The sequence below is a fragment of the Rhinichthys klamathensis genome, unplaced genomic scaffold (assembly GCF_029890125.1).
Source record: "Rhinichthys klamathensis goyatoka isolate OS25496 unplaced genomic scaffold, OSU_Roscu_1.1 h1tg000121l_1, whole genome shotgun sequence".
Classification (NCBI taxonomy): Eukaryota; Metazoa; Chordata; class Actinopteri; order Cypriniformes; family Leuciscidae; genus Rhinichthys; species Rhinichthys klamathensis.
The window spans coordinates 717743-733825 of record NW_026606658.1 but is presented as its reverse complement, the minus strand read 5'-3'; the positions used below and the strand labels follow the sequence as shown (position 1 = coordinate 733825).

At 36.0% G+C, this 16083-nt stretch overlaps 2 protein-coding genes across 2 annotated transcripts; both read left to right on the top strand.

Annotated features, from left to right (window-relative positions):
* The first annotated feature begins 210 nt into the window (after positions 1 to 210).
* On the top strand, positions 211 to 3626 carry dmc1 (DNA meiotic recombinase 1). The gene is made up of 14 exons (XM_056255359.1): positions 211 to 283; positions 551 to 608; positions 803 to 847; positions 926 to 1072; positions 1181 to 1263; positions 1578 to 1630; positions 1739 to 1780; positions 1875 to 1947; positions 2046 to 2137; positions 2261 to 2334; positions 2454 to 2568; positions 2749 to 2809; positions 2880 to 2996; positions 3474 to 3626. Exons 2-14 carry the CDS (start codon positions 552 to 554, stop codon positions 3541 to 3543), a joined length of 1029 nt encoding a protein of 342 aa, XP_056111334.1. The 5' UTR covers positions 211 to 283; position 551; the 3' UTR covers positions 3544 to 3626.
* A 307-nt stretch (positions 3627 to 3933) lies between these two features.
* Positions 3934 to 15670, top strand: gspt1 (G1 to S phase transition 1). The gene is made up of 14 exons (XM_056255422.1): positions 3934 to 4352; positions 5926 to 5967; positions 7179 to 7418; positions 8584 to 8617; positions 8726 to 8803; positions 9395 to 9575; positions 10134 to 10288; positions 10375 to 10515; positions 10603 to 10696; positions 13826 to 13906; positions 14064 to 14237; positions 14328 to 14417; positions 14554 to 14722; positions 14805 to 15670. Exons 1-14 carry the CDS (start codon positions 4187 to 4189, stop codon positions 14855 to 14857), a joined length of 1698 nt encoding a protein of 565 aa, XP_056111397.1. The 5' UTR covers positions 3934 to 4186; the 3' UTR covers positions 14858 to 15670.
* Positions 15671 to 16083: the final 413 nt, after the last annotated feature.

Here is a 16083-nt window from a genome sequence, read left to right as displayed (position 1 = left end):
CCACTACTAGGATCATAAAAAAACTTTTACATTTCAGGTCGGTTTGGTAAAATAGAGAAAACAGAACCATTTAGATGTATTATAAGTAGTAGTTGTAGTTTAAAAATCACAACAACAACAAAAAACCCTGAAACTTTAATGTGGGTGTGGCATTGATGACTATCAGAGCGCGGGAAAATATGCGCGCCGCGCGCTGAAGTGTCACTGACTGTCTGTCACTCAGCGTGAGATCACTCGAGCAGTTTCTGTCAGCTTTCCCTGAGGAATAAACGTGAGGTAAAATGTCATTTACATTCATTTATTTTTGCCAAAAAAAGTTATTTTGCACCCTTATGACGAGGAACACGACACTATAACTGTTAATGTGACATCCACAGCGAGAATTAAGACCAGTTCTTTTGAAACAGGCTGCTAACATTTAACACTAGCTGATTATAGAGTAAGCCGCCACTTTAAAAAGATTTATCTAGAATAGATAATTACCGAATGACTTAACTTGTCGCCGAAAGACAATAATTAATTGTAAACTTTCTTTTTAAATCATCCATAGTATGAAAGTTTTGGAAGAGCAGGCTTTGGAGGATGAGTCCGGGTACCAAGAAGATGAGGTGATTCACATTCATTTCTATGAGCCAGCCAATACAATTTTAGTCGTGAGGTCTTGTGTTTAATATTAGCCTACATGTTTCAAAATGCATTTAATGAAAATATACAACTTAAATTAGACATACCCATTTGTCTTTTACTAGTTTGTGTATAGCACAAATTAATGATGAATTAATTTCCTATAAAACCCCCTTAGGAATCCTTTTTTCAAGACATTGAGCTCTTACAGAAGCATGGCATTGTAAGTAAACAAATGTTATTATGAAAGTTAAGATAATCTCATCATGACAGTGACTGATTCATAACCCTTTCTCTTAAGAACATGGCTGACATTAAGAAACTGAAGTCTGTAGGGATTTGTACTGTGAAAGGCATCCAGATGACCACACGCCGTGCTCTCTGTAATGTAAAGGGACTGTCTGAGGCTAAAGTGGACAAAATAAAGGAAGCTGCTGGAAAGTTGTTGGTAATTTGATGTGTATTCCCGTAATTTGTTAGCATAATACATATATTTTTCAATTGTATAGAGTTAATCTTAAAGTAAATGTATACAATTTTGTTGTCTTTCTTGTAGACATGTGGATTTCAGACAGCATCTGATTACATTATAAAAAGGAAGCAAGTGTTCCACGTCACAACTGGCAGTTTGGAGTTTGAGTAAGAAATAACATTTTTATAGCTTTAAAATACTGAGCCTTGCCGATAACATGGAGGGGAAAAAGATTTCTTGGCTATGATTTAACTAAAATCAGTTAAAAAATATGGACACAAATTAATAAGTTGTGGGAACAAAATCTTATTTCTGGCTACAATATCTATTTCCCCTCATGTCATGCTAGGTCTCCGTACTAAAACCTAGGCCTACCTGTTGTTTTACACAGGGCTGAACATTTTGTCTGATAAAAGTCATAAATAAAGTCTTACACATTTTACACATTAATAAAGAAATGCTTTATTCATATTTTGTTTAGCAAACTCCTTGGAGGAGGTGTGGAGAGTATGGCCATTACTGAGGCTTTTGGTGGTAGGGTGGTGTTATGATTATCAACCAGAATTAAATGCATTTTCCCATACATCAGTTCTACCAAAATTACATGTTTTTGTCTTTGTGAATCCTTTCGCGTAACTTCAGAATTCAGAACTGGAAAGACTCAACTCGCTCACACACTGTGTGGTAAGAACAATAATGTATTTTGTCTAAATGGTATATTTCCAATTTAATTGTCATTTCAGACCATTAATGTCACTCTCTTTCTCTTTTTCCCAAGTAACCGCCCAGCTTCCTGGTGAATATGGCTACTCAGGAGGGAAGGTCATCTTCATTGATTCTGAAAACACCTTGTATCATTTCTGCATTTGCTTTCTTTGTGTCAAATGGATTTTTCTAAACCTATACAATATGGAGAATCCCTTTTCTCCTTAATAATTGTGAACACCAGTCGGCCTGAGAGGCTCAAGGACATAGCTGACAGATTCAATGTGGATCATGAAGCTGTACTGGATAATGTGCTATATGCACGTGCATATACCAGTAAGAACTTCCCTATTTTTTTTAAAGCTGAACTTTTTTACTTAAAGATTTGAAATGTCGCTTTACTTTGGAGTTTAACAGGCTCTTAATAATTTTTTTTTTAAATATATTTTTCATTCATAGGCGAGCATCAGATGGAATTATTAGACTTTGTTGCAGCCAAGTTTCATGAGGAAGGAGGTGTTTTCAAGCTTCTGGTAAGTCTGAGAGATAGAAGAAAAACACTTGATCCTATCATTGTAAACGTTCTGAGATTTATATTTTTAGGAAGCGATTTTACTTGATCTTGTTGCCTTCGACAATTAATTTTTCACAGATAATAGACTCAATCATGGCTCTGTTCCGGGTGGACTTCTCTGGAAGAGGCGAGCTGGCTGAGAGACAGCAGAAGCTTGCACAAATGCTCTCCAGACTGCAGAAGATCTCTGAAGGTCTGTAAAAATCATCTTCTGTTATATAAATGAATGGGAATAAGACACTACTAGTATAATGGACCTGGCATAGAACTTGATAGTAGTCAGTCTTATCTTCAATGAAGTAAGCTCATGATTTTAACTTGTGAACTTAATTTTTCTGAACTTCACCTCATCAATAATATCTATCGTTTGTAGAGTACAACGTGGCAGTGTTTGTTACCAACCAGATGACTGCAGATCCAGGGGCTGGAATGACGTAAGAAGGAACACAAAACAAATAGGAAAGGGAATGTTGGCGGATTTTAAACTGATTATTATGATCTTAGATTTCAAGCAGATCCCAAAAAGCCCATTGGAGGACACATACTGGCGCATGCCTCCACCACACGCATCAGCTTGAGGAAAGGACGTGCTGAGTTGAGAATTGCCAAAATATTTGATAGGTAATTTCAAGATTTTCTCGGTAACGCTTTAAAATAAGTTTCCATTACTTTATGTTTGTTAACTAACATTGAGCATTACATTACATAAATAGTTACAATATTTATTAATGTTTGTTAATAAAAAATACAACTGTTCATTGTTAGTTCATGTTAGCTCAAAATATTTACAGATACAACTTTTGATTTTAAGAATGTATTAGTAAATGACCAAATTAACATCATAACCTAGATTATTTTATGCTTTAAAAATATTTTTAATGGTCAGTTCATGTTAACTAATGTAGTTTTGTTAACAATACCTCCTTCTTTATTGTAAAGTGTTATTATTTTAGCTACTCTTTTTGTTTCTCAACTAACATAAAAAGAACACGTACAATGCACAAGTTATGCATATGTACATTTATTTATAGATTTAGACAGTTATAGTATATGGTTATCATTTGATTTAAATGCAACCAAACCTCTGCTTTTCTACAGCCCAGATATGCCAGAAAGCGAGGCTACTTTTGCCATCACCGCTGGAGGAATAGCAGATGCCAAAGACTAAAAATCTGCACAGAAAACATGTTGCATAAATGTCTACATTTTGTTCAAGATGGAACCTGTTCAAGTTAACACATAAACTAGTTGTACCTATTTATTTACATGTTTATCTATTGTCTATCTGTTTATACATTGTATTTATACTTTGTTTATACATTACACATCTATATTTATGCATATTTTTTAATTGTTTATTTATACAATGCAATTTTAATTGTAAATTAAAAGTACATAAAAACGGTTGAATAAAAAGTAGTGCAGAGTGGTCACATTTTGACTGTTAATATATTCCCGTTTTTTAATATTGCACTTGCAGATTTACCATGATGGTCTTACTTTGAAAAGCTGTTGATGTGGCTATTATCACGCATGGTCTCTGCTTTCACAGTCCACGTTTCTGCACTGGCACTGCGCGAGTGCGCGCATGCAAGATTCAGGATCAGCTAACTACTAGCTACACGTCCATGGTGTCGCATGAAGAAGACGAGGCGCCCCATGAACCATTTCAGCTCATTTACGAGTTCCCCAATCTATCAATTTACCTGGAATAGATACTGAAAACACAGCAGACTTGGTTGTGTTCAAAACCGCCTTGTGGGTTAAAGCGCAACCCGCTAGAAACGTCAGCTATTCTAGTTAAAGCCACTATGGACTCGAGAGACATAGCCCCTGATTCGTGGGAACAGGAGGACGATGTTGAGGCCACGGCTGATACCGAACTTCAGTCTGCCTTCACCGGGCTCAACGTTAACGCTCCGATATTCGTACCATCCTTTCTTTCCCAAGGTCCAGCGGAAAACGATACGTCTGATGGTAAACTAACAGCGTTAATAAACCGACTGACAGCAGCATTGATGCATTCTGACCATAAAAGGGCTTTTAGCTGGAAATGTTTATAACGGGCTAGCCAAACAGATGCCAGCGTTTATTTGAGCGCTATATTTACCATAGTCGAGTAAAGACATTTTCATTATACATAGTCAGGTGTACGTTGTAATATGTTAATGTAGCGCACTTTAATAAACAATGTGATCTGTCATGACTCATGAACTAAAGGCCGGATAGACTTGCTTAGCCAGTTTAGGAGCCGACTTCACAATCTACTTGTTAATTATGATAGCATGACGTACATAACACACTATACGAACTAGCACTCATTTAAAAAAGTTTAATCAGAATTGTGTGCTTATTCAAATGTTTTACACGTAGATAAACGAATAACACTATGAGAAATATGATTAAAATTATGTATGAGGTGGTGAAATTATCGCTATTCTAGGTGTTTTATTCTACACAGGAGCGGGTCGCCCCCTTATGGGTGCTGCGTGTTTGTCACATGACCAGCTGTGTCGTACAATTGAGTTAATACTAATAGACAGATGACCTGCTGATAATATTTGACTCCAGTCTGTTTCAGGTTATTTAGTTTGTGTAAATTACAAGGAGGCATTTCCACACTAACTTTGAGATAATCGTCTCAAAGTCACGTGAGAGGAGGCAATGCCTATATCGTGATATGATTGGTTCGTGGGATAATTCCCTCCTTGATGTGTTTTTAATGAGCAATCAGCCTGGTGAAATTAAAGGTAGCCTACATCTTCGTGTAGTATATTCAAGTAGTATCTTCGATCAGTGTTTACAGAGCTTTGATTGATGATCCAACAATAAGGTGACTTAAGAACAGCTGAACATCAGTTCACAATTTTTTTTTTTTAATTGTTACTGCCTTTAGTTATTATTTTGGAATAAATGTAAAAATGCTTAAAACACTAACTTGAGATTTATACTTGTTTTTAAAAAACAACATTAATGACATTAATGTAAAAATACAAAATAAAATTGTATATAAAACTATTTTTTAAATATATATATATATAAAATATAAAGTGATTTTTTTTTAACCAGGAAAATGTGACAACATTAAGTGTTACTGAGAAATGAATTTACATTTGATTTATATATAAAACAACTCTGAGGACTTTGCCTCCTCATTTCAGAACACCACTGCATGCCACTGATCCAAGTGAAACGGTATTAAAAAAATGTAGGGGGGACTTGATTTTGTCCATTGGGTATTTTATTTTGTATTGCTGTGATCTCATGAGTGACAGTGACCCGCCCTCCCACCAGTAAACACCTCATCAGAAAAAAGATATCGTTGCAAGAGGGAAAGAAAGTTATTTTGATTGAAATTAAAGAGGGCACATTAATTTACAGAAAATAAAATAATTATGTGCACAGATAAATGATTTATAATATATTCTGCAATATTCCATTAAAAAAATAAAAGTTGTCAATTTTGATTTTGTGGTGACTCAAAACTGCCAGATTTATTTGTGAGTTTGATTGAATGTTTTCCAATCATAACCCATATCTCTCTCCACAGGCACTGATGCAGTGGCAAGCATGGAGATCTCAGAACCAGTGGGTATGTTAATGCTTTTTGGATATCTGTCTATCAAGCTACTCCAGTGGCGTAGGTTTGATTTTGAAATTGGTGGGGATGGGGACATCAATATAAATGTATTTTAAGTTTTGATCGAAATTATTGCTAGGGATATATCAGTGTCACTGGATATTGGTAGGGACACGTGACATCCCTAGCGTCCGACTCCCTACTAAATTCTACGCCCCTGAGCTACTCTACTTTTCTGCTTGGGTTTTGTGTTCTGATATATAGTGATGCACTTCCACTATTGCCGCTTCATCAGCCATACAGAGGGCAACTTGTTACATCAGCACTCATGTGCTCAAATTACAGGCCTTATTTATCCCTTTACTTACACCTCCAGCCGCAGATACTGACCCAGAGAAGCAGAACTGTCAAAACAATGAATGCGTTTCTCAATTTCTGTTGTTGTAGCTTGTTTCTTAGCTTGATTTCAGATTTTTATGTAGTACAATATATGTTCATTGAAATTAATTTCCTGTCCTCTGCTTAATTCTCTTAATCAATCTCTTTTTTGGCTTAAAGCGTGGTTCTCAAACTTTTTGACTGTAAAAAGATGCAAAAGCATCATACATGTCATGTATCATACAAAAAGTGGTCCATACAACTTTATACATTTTTCATTTGTTACATTTAAAATTTCTATACACCTCTGGGGATTTTCAGTCATTTTTGACTGAAAAAATGGTTTTGTTTTTTTGTTTTAGAATCTTTTACTTCATCGGAATGGTACGAAAACTTGGGACAGGTTTTAGCACTTGCTATGTGCCAAAACCTCATATTATAAGAGAATGTCATATTAGTTTTGAATTACTCACTAATGAAAAAGATTAAAAGAAGACAAATTTTTCATTTCACAGTGAATAATCCCTTACTAGCCCTTACCACTCTCTTAGGTTTGCTTGTGTTCAGGAGGTCCTCCATTGTTTTAAGAATACAAAGCATTTACATTTTTTTTTTTTTTATATTTCTCATGGTGTAGCTTAAAGATTGTTTTACTGAACAGCTGAGCTGACTCAACTGAAATGACACGGCTTATGATTGAAGGGCCACGTTAGACACTGAGTGTTAAGATGCATTTTTGTTGACTTGTTTCTATGTTTTCCAGGAACAGGTCATTGTGTTTTAGTAAGTTTTAACATTGAATCCTGCGTCCACTAAATGCAAACATGCTGTGACTGTCCCCACAGCTGCAGTGGAGAACGGAGAGACAGATGCCAGCGCAGTGGAGACGTGGGAGCAGAAGCGGGAGCGGGATGAGGAGGAACCAGGAGGTGGATCCCCGGATGACACTGAATGCTGTAGGGATGAGGAACAGGATGAAATGATGATGGAGGAGGATGAAGAGATGCCGACCCCCAAGCTGCCTCCTCCTCTACCAGATGCCCCTAAGAAAGAGCATGTGAATGTTGTGTTCATTGGACATGTGGGTATGTTAACGTGTTTTTAGTGTCATTTAGTGTTGGAATATACAGTTACGGTTACAATGCATGTCCGAACTATCTTGTTGATGTATATATACATATTCGTTGGGGCGTGTCCTCCTCTGGGAAGTTAAACTGTTTTGTTCACTTTGTTCTGCAGACGAAAAAAATTGAACGGCAGTGGTTGGAAAAGATTTCTCTTATATTAAAACTAACATTTATAATAATTGCACCAGTTTCTGAATATTGATTGATCTAAGTGTAGACTGCTTAGATAAAGCAATATTCAGAAACAGGTGCAACGAATAAAAAGCACAAGCACAAAACTTCTTTTATATGTACAATTTAATAATATAGTTTTTAGTGCTTCAAATCGATTAATCACGATTATTCGATTCTAAAATAAAAGTTTGTGTTTATATAATGTATGTGTATTTTATTTATATATTATATGTACATATATGTGTGTTTGTGTGTGTGTCTGTCTGTGTGTGTATATATATATATATATATATATATATACACACACACAAACATATAATATATATATACATACATACACACACACACACACACACACACACACATATAATATGTACATAAACATATATATATATACACTGTATATGTGTGTGTGTGTGTGTATATATATTATATATGTTTATGTACATATTATATGTGTGTGTGTGTGTGTGTGTGTATGTATGTATATATATATTATATGTTTGTGTGTGTGTGTATATATATATATATATATATATATACACACACACACACACATATACAGTATATATATATATATATATATATATATATATATACACACATATATTATATAAACAAACTTTTATTTTAGAATCTATTAATCTCGATGAATCTATTTGACAGCAGTCACAGCACTAATAGTTTTAGATATACTGTAAACGGGGCGTTTGTCAGCAGAAGGCATGCTATCGGAGTTTCCAGCGTTGTAAAGTTTGGGTTGCTTATAACGTTCTTCTATGCTAAGTGAGCTAAGTGTATCATCAGCCCCCTAAAAAACGTAATTTCCCAGAAACAAAATTATGGCAAGTGAAATTGCTGATTGGCTAGCAAGTTTGCAAAACCACTAGTCAGAGTGGCTGGTGAGCAAATTAATAATTTATTACTGATTTATTTTTCTTTTGTACAGATGCAGGCAAGTCTACAATTGGTGGACAGATTATGTGAGTGAACCATGATTCTTTATAACAAAGACTTGACTGCTATAACCTTCAGTTATACATTGTGATAAATGATGTGAAAAAATGCATATTTAATTGTTTACCATTAAGGTATCTAACTGGTATGGTGGACAAAAGAACGCTGGAGAAATATGAACGGGAGGCAAAAGAGAAGAACAGAGAGACTTGGTAAACAGACTGTTTTATTTATGCCTTTCTTTCAATGCCTTTTCATGTAAATGCAGCATAATATATTACACTACTGATCAAAAGTTTGGGGTCGGTAAGTCTCTTATCCTGCATTTATTTGATCAAAATGAAAAGTGAAATTGTGAAATATTATTACAAATTAAAATAATTTATACAAATTTTTAATTTTAATACATTTTTTAAATAAAATGTATTCCTTTGATGGCAGAGCTGAATTTACTTCAGTCTTCAGTGTCACATGGTCCTACAGAAATCATTCTGTTATGCTGATTTGGTGCTCAAGAAATTCGGACACATTTTTATAATCATCTTTACTGCTACTTTTAATCAATTATTAGTTTTTAAATCTTACTCACCCTAAACTTTTGAATTGTACTGTAGTGTACATCATGTGACAAACATGGAGATTGGTTAAAAGGCTTTTTCTAAGATAAGAAATCCTAATGGTATAGTCACTTTAAGATGTCTATATGAGCTTTTACACATATTCTTGGCTTTTTTTAGTCAAATATTTGTTCTCATGATGCGATCTGGGTTGAAATGACATCTCATTCATGTTTATCCTTGCAGGTATCTTTCCTGGGCTCTAGACACAAACCAAGAGGAAAGAGACAAGGGGAAAACAGTAGAAGTTGGAAGAGCCTACTTTGAGACTGAGAAAAAGCACTTTACTATTCTTGACGCACCGGGCCATAAAAGCTTTGTGCCCAACATGATTGGGGGGGCATCCCAAGCTGATTTGGCAGTGCTGGTGAGTTCCCCTTGAAACGCCTACAGCCGATTGCTGCTTATAGCTCTGTAGCTAAGGTGTGCAAGTCTTTGACAAAGACATTATAAGTAATGCTTGTTGAAAACAGAAAAAAAGGTTCGGTAATAATTCTGTAAATTTCTTCTTTTTTTTTTTCACTTTACAATTATTTTTTCTTTAAGATAAAATTATTAAACATACTAATAGTATTTAATAAGAAATTAATATAACAATTAAGTTAAATTAATCAAAAGTGAAAGTACATTTACAATGTTTTATAATTATTTTTTGTTTCAAATAAATGCTGATCTTAAAATATATTAAAATAGTAAAGTTATTTTAAATTGTAACCATATTTTGCAATAATGATGTTTTTACTGTATGTTTGATTTAAAAAAAAAAAAATGCTGCCTTGGTGAGAATAATTTTTTTTTACAAAAACATTACCGACCCCAAACTTTTGAACGATAGTGTACATATAAATTAAAATAAAAAATTAAAATAATAGGTCTTGACTTTATTTATTGACACTTAAGAAAACATAATTTTCCGTTTCTTCAGGTCATCTCTGCCAGGAAGGGTGAGTTTGAGACCGGTTTTGAAAAGGGAGGTCAGACGAGGGAGCATGCCATGCTGGCCAAAACAGCTGGAGTCAAACATCTGATAGTCCTCGTCAACAAAATGGACGATCCCACTGTGAACTGGAGTTTGGATAGGTGAATTAAATAGAGTTTGACTTCTATCATTTATATCCTTGTATCTGGTCCTTCTTTTAGCAACTACTACACATTTACCCCTACAGATACGAGGAATGTAAAGAGAAGTTAGTGCCATTTCTGAAGAAAGTGGGCTTTAATCCAAAGAAAGACATTCACTTCATGCCCTGCTCCGGAATGACAGGAGCCAACCTGAAAGAAACTTCTGAGTTGTGCCCGTGGTACACGTAAGTTTAACATGTCATTTTTCAGGCTACCGTGAAGTGAAATCCGAGTGACAATTGGCAGTTTACTTCAACGCTGAACTTTTATAGGGGATTGCCTTTCATTCCACATCTGGACAGCCTGCCAAACTTCACCAGACCAACTGATGGTCCCATCAGATTGGCTATTGTGGATAAATACAAGGTAAGTGAAAGATGGTATTGATATCTTAACATTTGATGTCAAGTTTAATGACATTTGCATATGCATTATGCTCTTCAAAACGGCATCTGTTGTTCTAAAATATAATATTCTGAGTATCTATCAAGAGCGTCTTACTGTTCCAAATACTGCTATTGTCTCAGTTTCTGCTGATGATTTCCAATTATTTAAAGAAGTGTTTTGGCAGGAAAGCATCTAGTATAATGGAATGAGGAAATTGTTTTCTCATCTGTTCTCTTCCCAGTGAGACAAAATGTGGCTGGTATTTTGAAACCAATAAGCTAAACTACCGTAAGCCCTGTGTTCAGCACATGTAATGAGATTAAGTTCAAGTTAATTAAAGTCATGCTTAGTTTCTTTGCTAGAGCTGACAGTTACCATCAAATCGAAGTGTCAGTAATTGGATAGAAAACCTCTTCAAATATGCTTGACACCCAAATGCTACAAGTCAATTTAGGCATCACAACATTATAATGTGATTGTTTTAATGTTATAAAGTAGTGTTATTAAATTATTCATGTTTTTTCAAGATGAACTTTACTTAGTGTTAAATCATGGCAGATCAAATATAACAATATATTGAATCGCATCTAACATAAAAGTTTGTATGAATACACAAATATATATATATATACACAGTATGTGTCTGTGTGTATATACAAATAGACACATGTATATCTCACAAAAGTGAGTACACTCCTCACATTTCAGCAAACATTTTAGTATATCTTCTCAAGGGACAATACTATTGAAATGAAACTTGGATATATTTTAGAGTAGTCAATGTGCTGCTTGTATAGCAGTATATATTTACTGTCCTCAGAAAATAACTCAACATACAGCCATTATTTTCAAAATAGCTGGCAACAAAAGTGAGTACACCCTAAGTGAACATGTCAAAACTGTGTCCAAAGTGTCAATATTTTGTGTGAGTACCATTGTTATCTAGCACTGCCTTAATTGTCCTGGGCATGGAATTCACCAGAGCTGCACAGGTTGTTGCTGGGATCCTCTTCCAGTCCTCCATAATGACATCACGGAGCTGCTGGATGTTAGACACATGGCGCTTCTCCACCTTCCGCTTGAGGATGGCCCACAGGTGCTCAATAGGGTTCAGGTCTGGAGACATACTTGGCCACTCCATCACCTTCACCTTCAGCTTCCTCAGCAAGGCAGTTGTCATCTTGGCGGTGTGTTTGGGGTCGCTATCATGCCATTTGGCACAGTTTCTGAAGGGAGGGCATCATGTTCTGCTTCAGAATGTCACAGTACATGTTGGAATCCATGTTTCCCTCAATGAAGCTCAGCTCCCCAATACCAGCAGCACTCATGCAGCCCCAGACCATGATGCTACCACCACCATGCTTGACTGTAGGCAAGACACAATTTTCTTGGTACTCCTCACCAGGGCATCGCCACACATGCTGGACTGAGCCAAACAAGTTTATCTTAGTCTCATCAGACCACAGGACATGGTTCCAGTAATACATGCTTTTGGACAGGTGCCATGTTAAACATCCAGTGGTCAGTATGAGAGAATTGTACTCAAAGCACAAATTTTAACTGCTCTAATACAAGATACAACAATTTGTATGGTCCTGTCAAGCAGACAAAAACATGAACATGATGAATAGGACATGTGGCTTTGCATGGTTTAACAACGTACTGCTATTATCACTTAGGGTGTACTCACTTTTGTTGCCAGCTATTTTGAAAATAATGGCTGTATGTTGAGTTATTTTCTGAGGACAGTAAATATATACTGCTATACAAGCAGCACATTGACTACTCTAAAACATATCCAAGTTTCATTTCTGTAGTATTGTCCCTTGAGTAGACATACTAAAATGTGAGGGGTGTACTTACTTTTGTGAGATACTGTATATATGCATACATATATGTGTGTGTGCATTTACACACATATATTAAATAAATACAAATGTATATGCAATATCATATACATAACTTTATTTTCAGTGGTGTATAAAGACCTTACTTAATGAACCTTTATGTTTTTATTACCTTAAATGAGCCATTTCTATCTGCATACACTGCGGGTCGCCTTACATTGAAATAGCCATTTTGCGCCGACATGTTTCTACAGTAGCCCTTAACAGACAAACGCGTTTCGTCACTATGTTGTTCTTCGTGCAAAGAAGGTAGCTAAAGTCAACAATAAAACACTGACAAAATGATGAACAAGTAACAATAATATTCACAATAACATTTCGTTTTACTGAATAATTAAGTAAACATAATTTCTTTATCTTTGTAAAGAAACCTCATTGCTTAACTGGCAACTCTGCTGTCTCAGGCGACGACATCTTTTCCTGTCGGCCTCCGTAACTTCTGTCGGCTGCAATTCGCAACCTTACCACTAGATGCCGATAAAAATTTCAGTGTACTTTTAAGATGACCTCTACCATCATTTAACTTTCTCTTAAAGGTGCAGTGTGTGAATTTTAGCGGCATCTAGTGGTTCGGTTGCGAATTGCTGGAAAAAAGCCCCACCGATGTTAATACAGGATTTATGCCGTTGTTGTATGTCCCGAGACTTCGCCTGGCTGCATCGTGGTTTCTCTTCTTTGCCGACGAATATTGCCGCTCTTTTGCAAAATTATATGTGTGATCCTCCATTTGTTAAAATTTCACTACTTACAATCGTACTTCGTTACTACTACTTCTTCATGCGTATATCATGCGTATATTCAACGTAGTGACGGTGCAAGTTGCCTCTAAATACACCAACGAAGAAGAAGCAAAAACAGCAGAGTGACGAAACTTGCTCTGTAGAGAAGTTTGTCCGTTTAGGGTTACTGTAGAAACATGGCGGCGCAAAATGGCGACTTAACACGCGGTGTATGTAGATAGAAATGGCTCATTCTAAGATAATAAAAACATTTTGTAAGGTAAATACACCACTCAAAACATAGATATGTATATTATAATGGATTTCTGAAAATAGATACTCATACATTTTACACATTGCACCTTTAAAGTTAATCTAAATGTAAAAAAGGAGGCATGAATAAATATTCAAAAATATATTTTAAAAAATCTCTAAAAGCAGCAGATAGAGTCCATAATGCTGCTTTATTATCTCTTGTGCAGGACATGGGCACCGTGGTGCTTGGAAAACTGGAGTCTGGGTGTATCGGGAAAGCACAACAACTTATTATGATGCCAAATCGGGTAAGACTGTACAACACAACAGTATGCATGAGAGAATGTCCTTCTTGTTTTGTTAGTTACAAATACAATATGTTTTTGTCGTAACCATTATGAATTTACCCATTAGGTTGAATCGTAACAGTCAGCGTCTAAAACACTGTTTGTTCTCATTTCCCAGAACACGGTGGAGGTGTTGAGTCTTCTCTCTGATGATGTGGAGACGGAGTACGCCTCGCCTGGTGAAAACCTGAAGCTCCGGCTCAAAGGCATCGAGGAGGAAGAGATTCTCCCAGGATTTATCCTATGCAATGCTGAGAACCTCTGTCACTCAGGGCGCACTTTTGATGCCCAGGTAATGATTCCAGCACTGGCGGTAAAGATTATGAATACTATCTCACTTTTTGGAAGATCTAATAGCTTTTTTCTTTGTTCTTGTTTACAGATTGTCATTATTGAACACAAATCCATTATATGCCCAGGTTACAATGCAGTACTACACATACATACCTGCATAGAAGAAGTGCAGATAACAGTAAGTTATTTTGTGTGCACTTCTAAAATATTCAGACGCAAAGGCGTAAAACGTCAAATCTCCACGATAGAGAGCAGCACGGTTTGGTAGCCTAAAATATTTAACTGTCATGTTCCTCAAAAACCTCTACGAATAGGCGTTAATCTGTCTGGTGGACAAGAAAACAGGAGAAAAGAGCAAGACTCGCCCACGCTTCGTCAAACAAGACCAAGTATGCATCGCCCGTCTTAGGGCTGCAGGAACAATCTGCTTAGAGACTTTTAAAGACTTCCCTCAGATGGGACGTTTCACCTTGAGAGATGAGGGTAATATATCAAGAAAATATAACATGACAAATCAAACATAATATTCCCTGAATACTAAAATGAAGATGTCATTTGTTTTTAGGTAAGACAATCGCAATTGGCAAGGTGCTGAAGCTGGTACCTGAGAAGGACTAAATGCGGATAGAAGGGCTTCCGTGGTGCACTCTGGGATTGAGGAGGATGGAGTGGTGTGTGCCTGCCAGATGTCCTCCAAACTGCTCCATCTTCCCACTGTGGATCGGTCTAAGAAAATTAGTTTGGAAAAAGGACATTATCAAAGTGACAGAATAAATTTTTAGGAAGAACATTAATATAGAAAGACAAGCTCAGTGTGACAGCTTTCTCATATTGAGAGCTCAGCTATGCCACTCATGTAGCCCAATTTTTAGAGCCAGTTTCTTTCAACTGTTACATATTCAATATTAAAGTGGATGCAAATTTCTTTTAAGGCATTGGCCTTTTAATTTCATGTTAAAATGCAGATGACTTACTGAGGAAGTCTTGGTGAGGTGCCTCTTTTTGATGCCGTTCAAACATAACATTCAGATCATTTCCCCCCACACATGAAAGCAGGGTCTCTGATCGCATATCACTTTATAGCAACATCATCTGGATAGTTAGAGATCGCTGACTGTTTCATTATGGCATGAAAGGGGTCCATACAGGGTCAGAGCTTGCCAGTACCCTTGCTCTTTACCTAGAAAGCCCTGCAAGAGTCGTAATTGTCAAGATCCGGTCATACAAGAGGCCTTGTCCTTCAAATAAAAATGAAACTTATGTAGAGATGTTATCATGCACCAGATGAGCAGATTAATTTGTTTACTGTGATGTCATTACATAACAAATCACAAATACACCCATGTGGTTAAGAAAAGAACATGTCACATCAGCTGGTGTAAATTCTGTACACTCCATCAAACTTCCAAAACAATAAAACACTAAAATGACTTTAAATGAAAGTGGTTTGTTTATATATATGTTTATATAGTGTTCAATATCCTGGAACTCACATTGGAGTTTACAAATTCTGCATTATTCTGCTAATGCACTATGGTCAATGGACCTTTTTCACAGACTGATGACGTGTTTTAACGGTCATCGGCATCGTAAATCCTGCAAAGTATTTTATATATATCTTTTTTTTTTATGTACCGGTACACTTATAACACTATACTTTTTTTTAGTTTTGCTTTAAACAACAAAACGATACAACATACATTTCAGAGCCAGGGGAGCAAAGACCACACACACACATATATATAAATAAAATAAAATAATAAATCACAAAAATACAAGACATCAATCAAAGATTTTGAAGACAGTACACAAACGAACAGTCTTAATAGCTTTTCCATTACAAC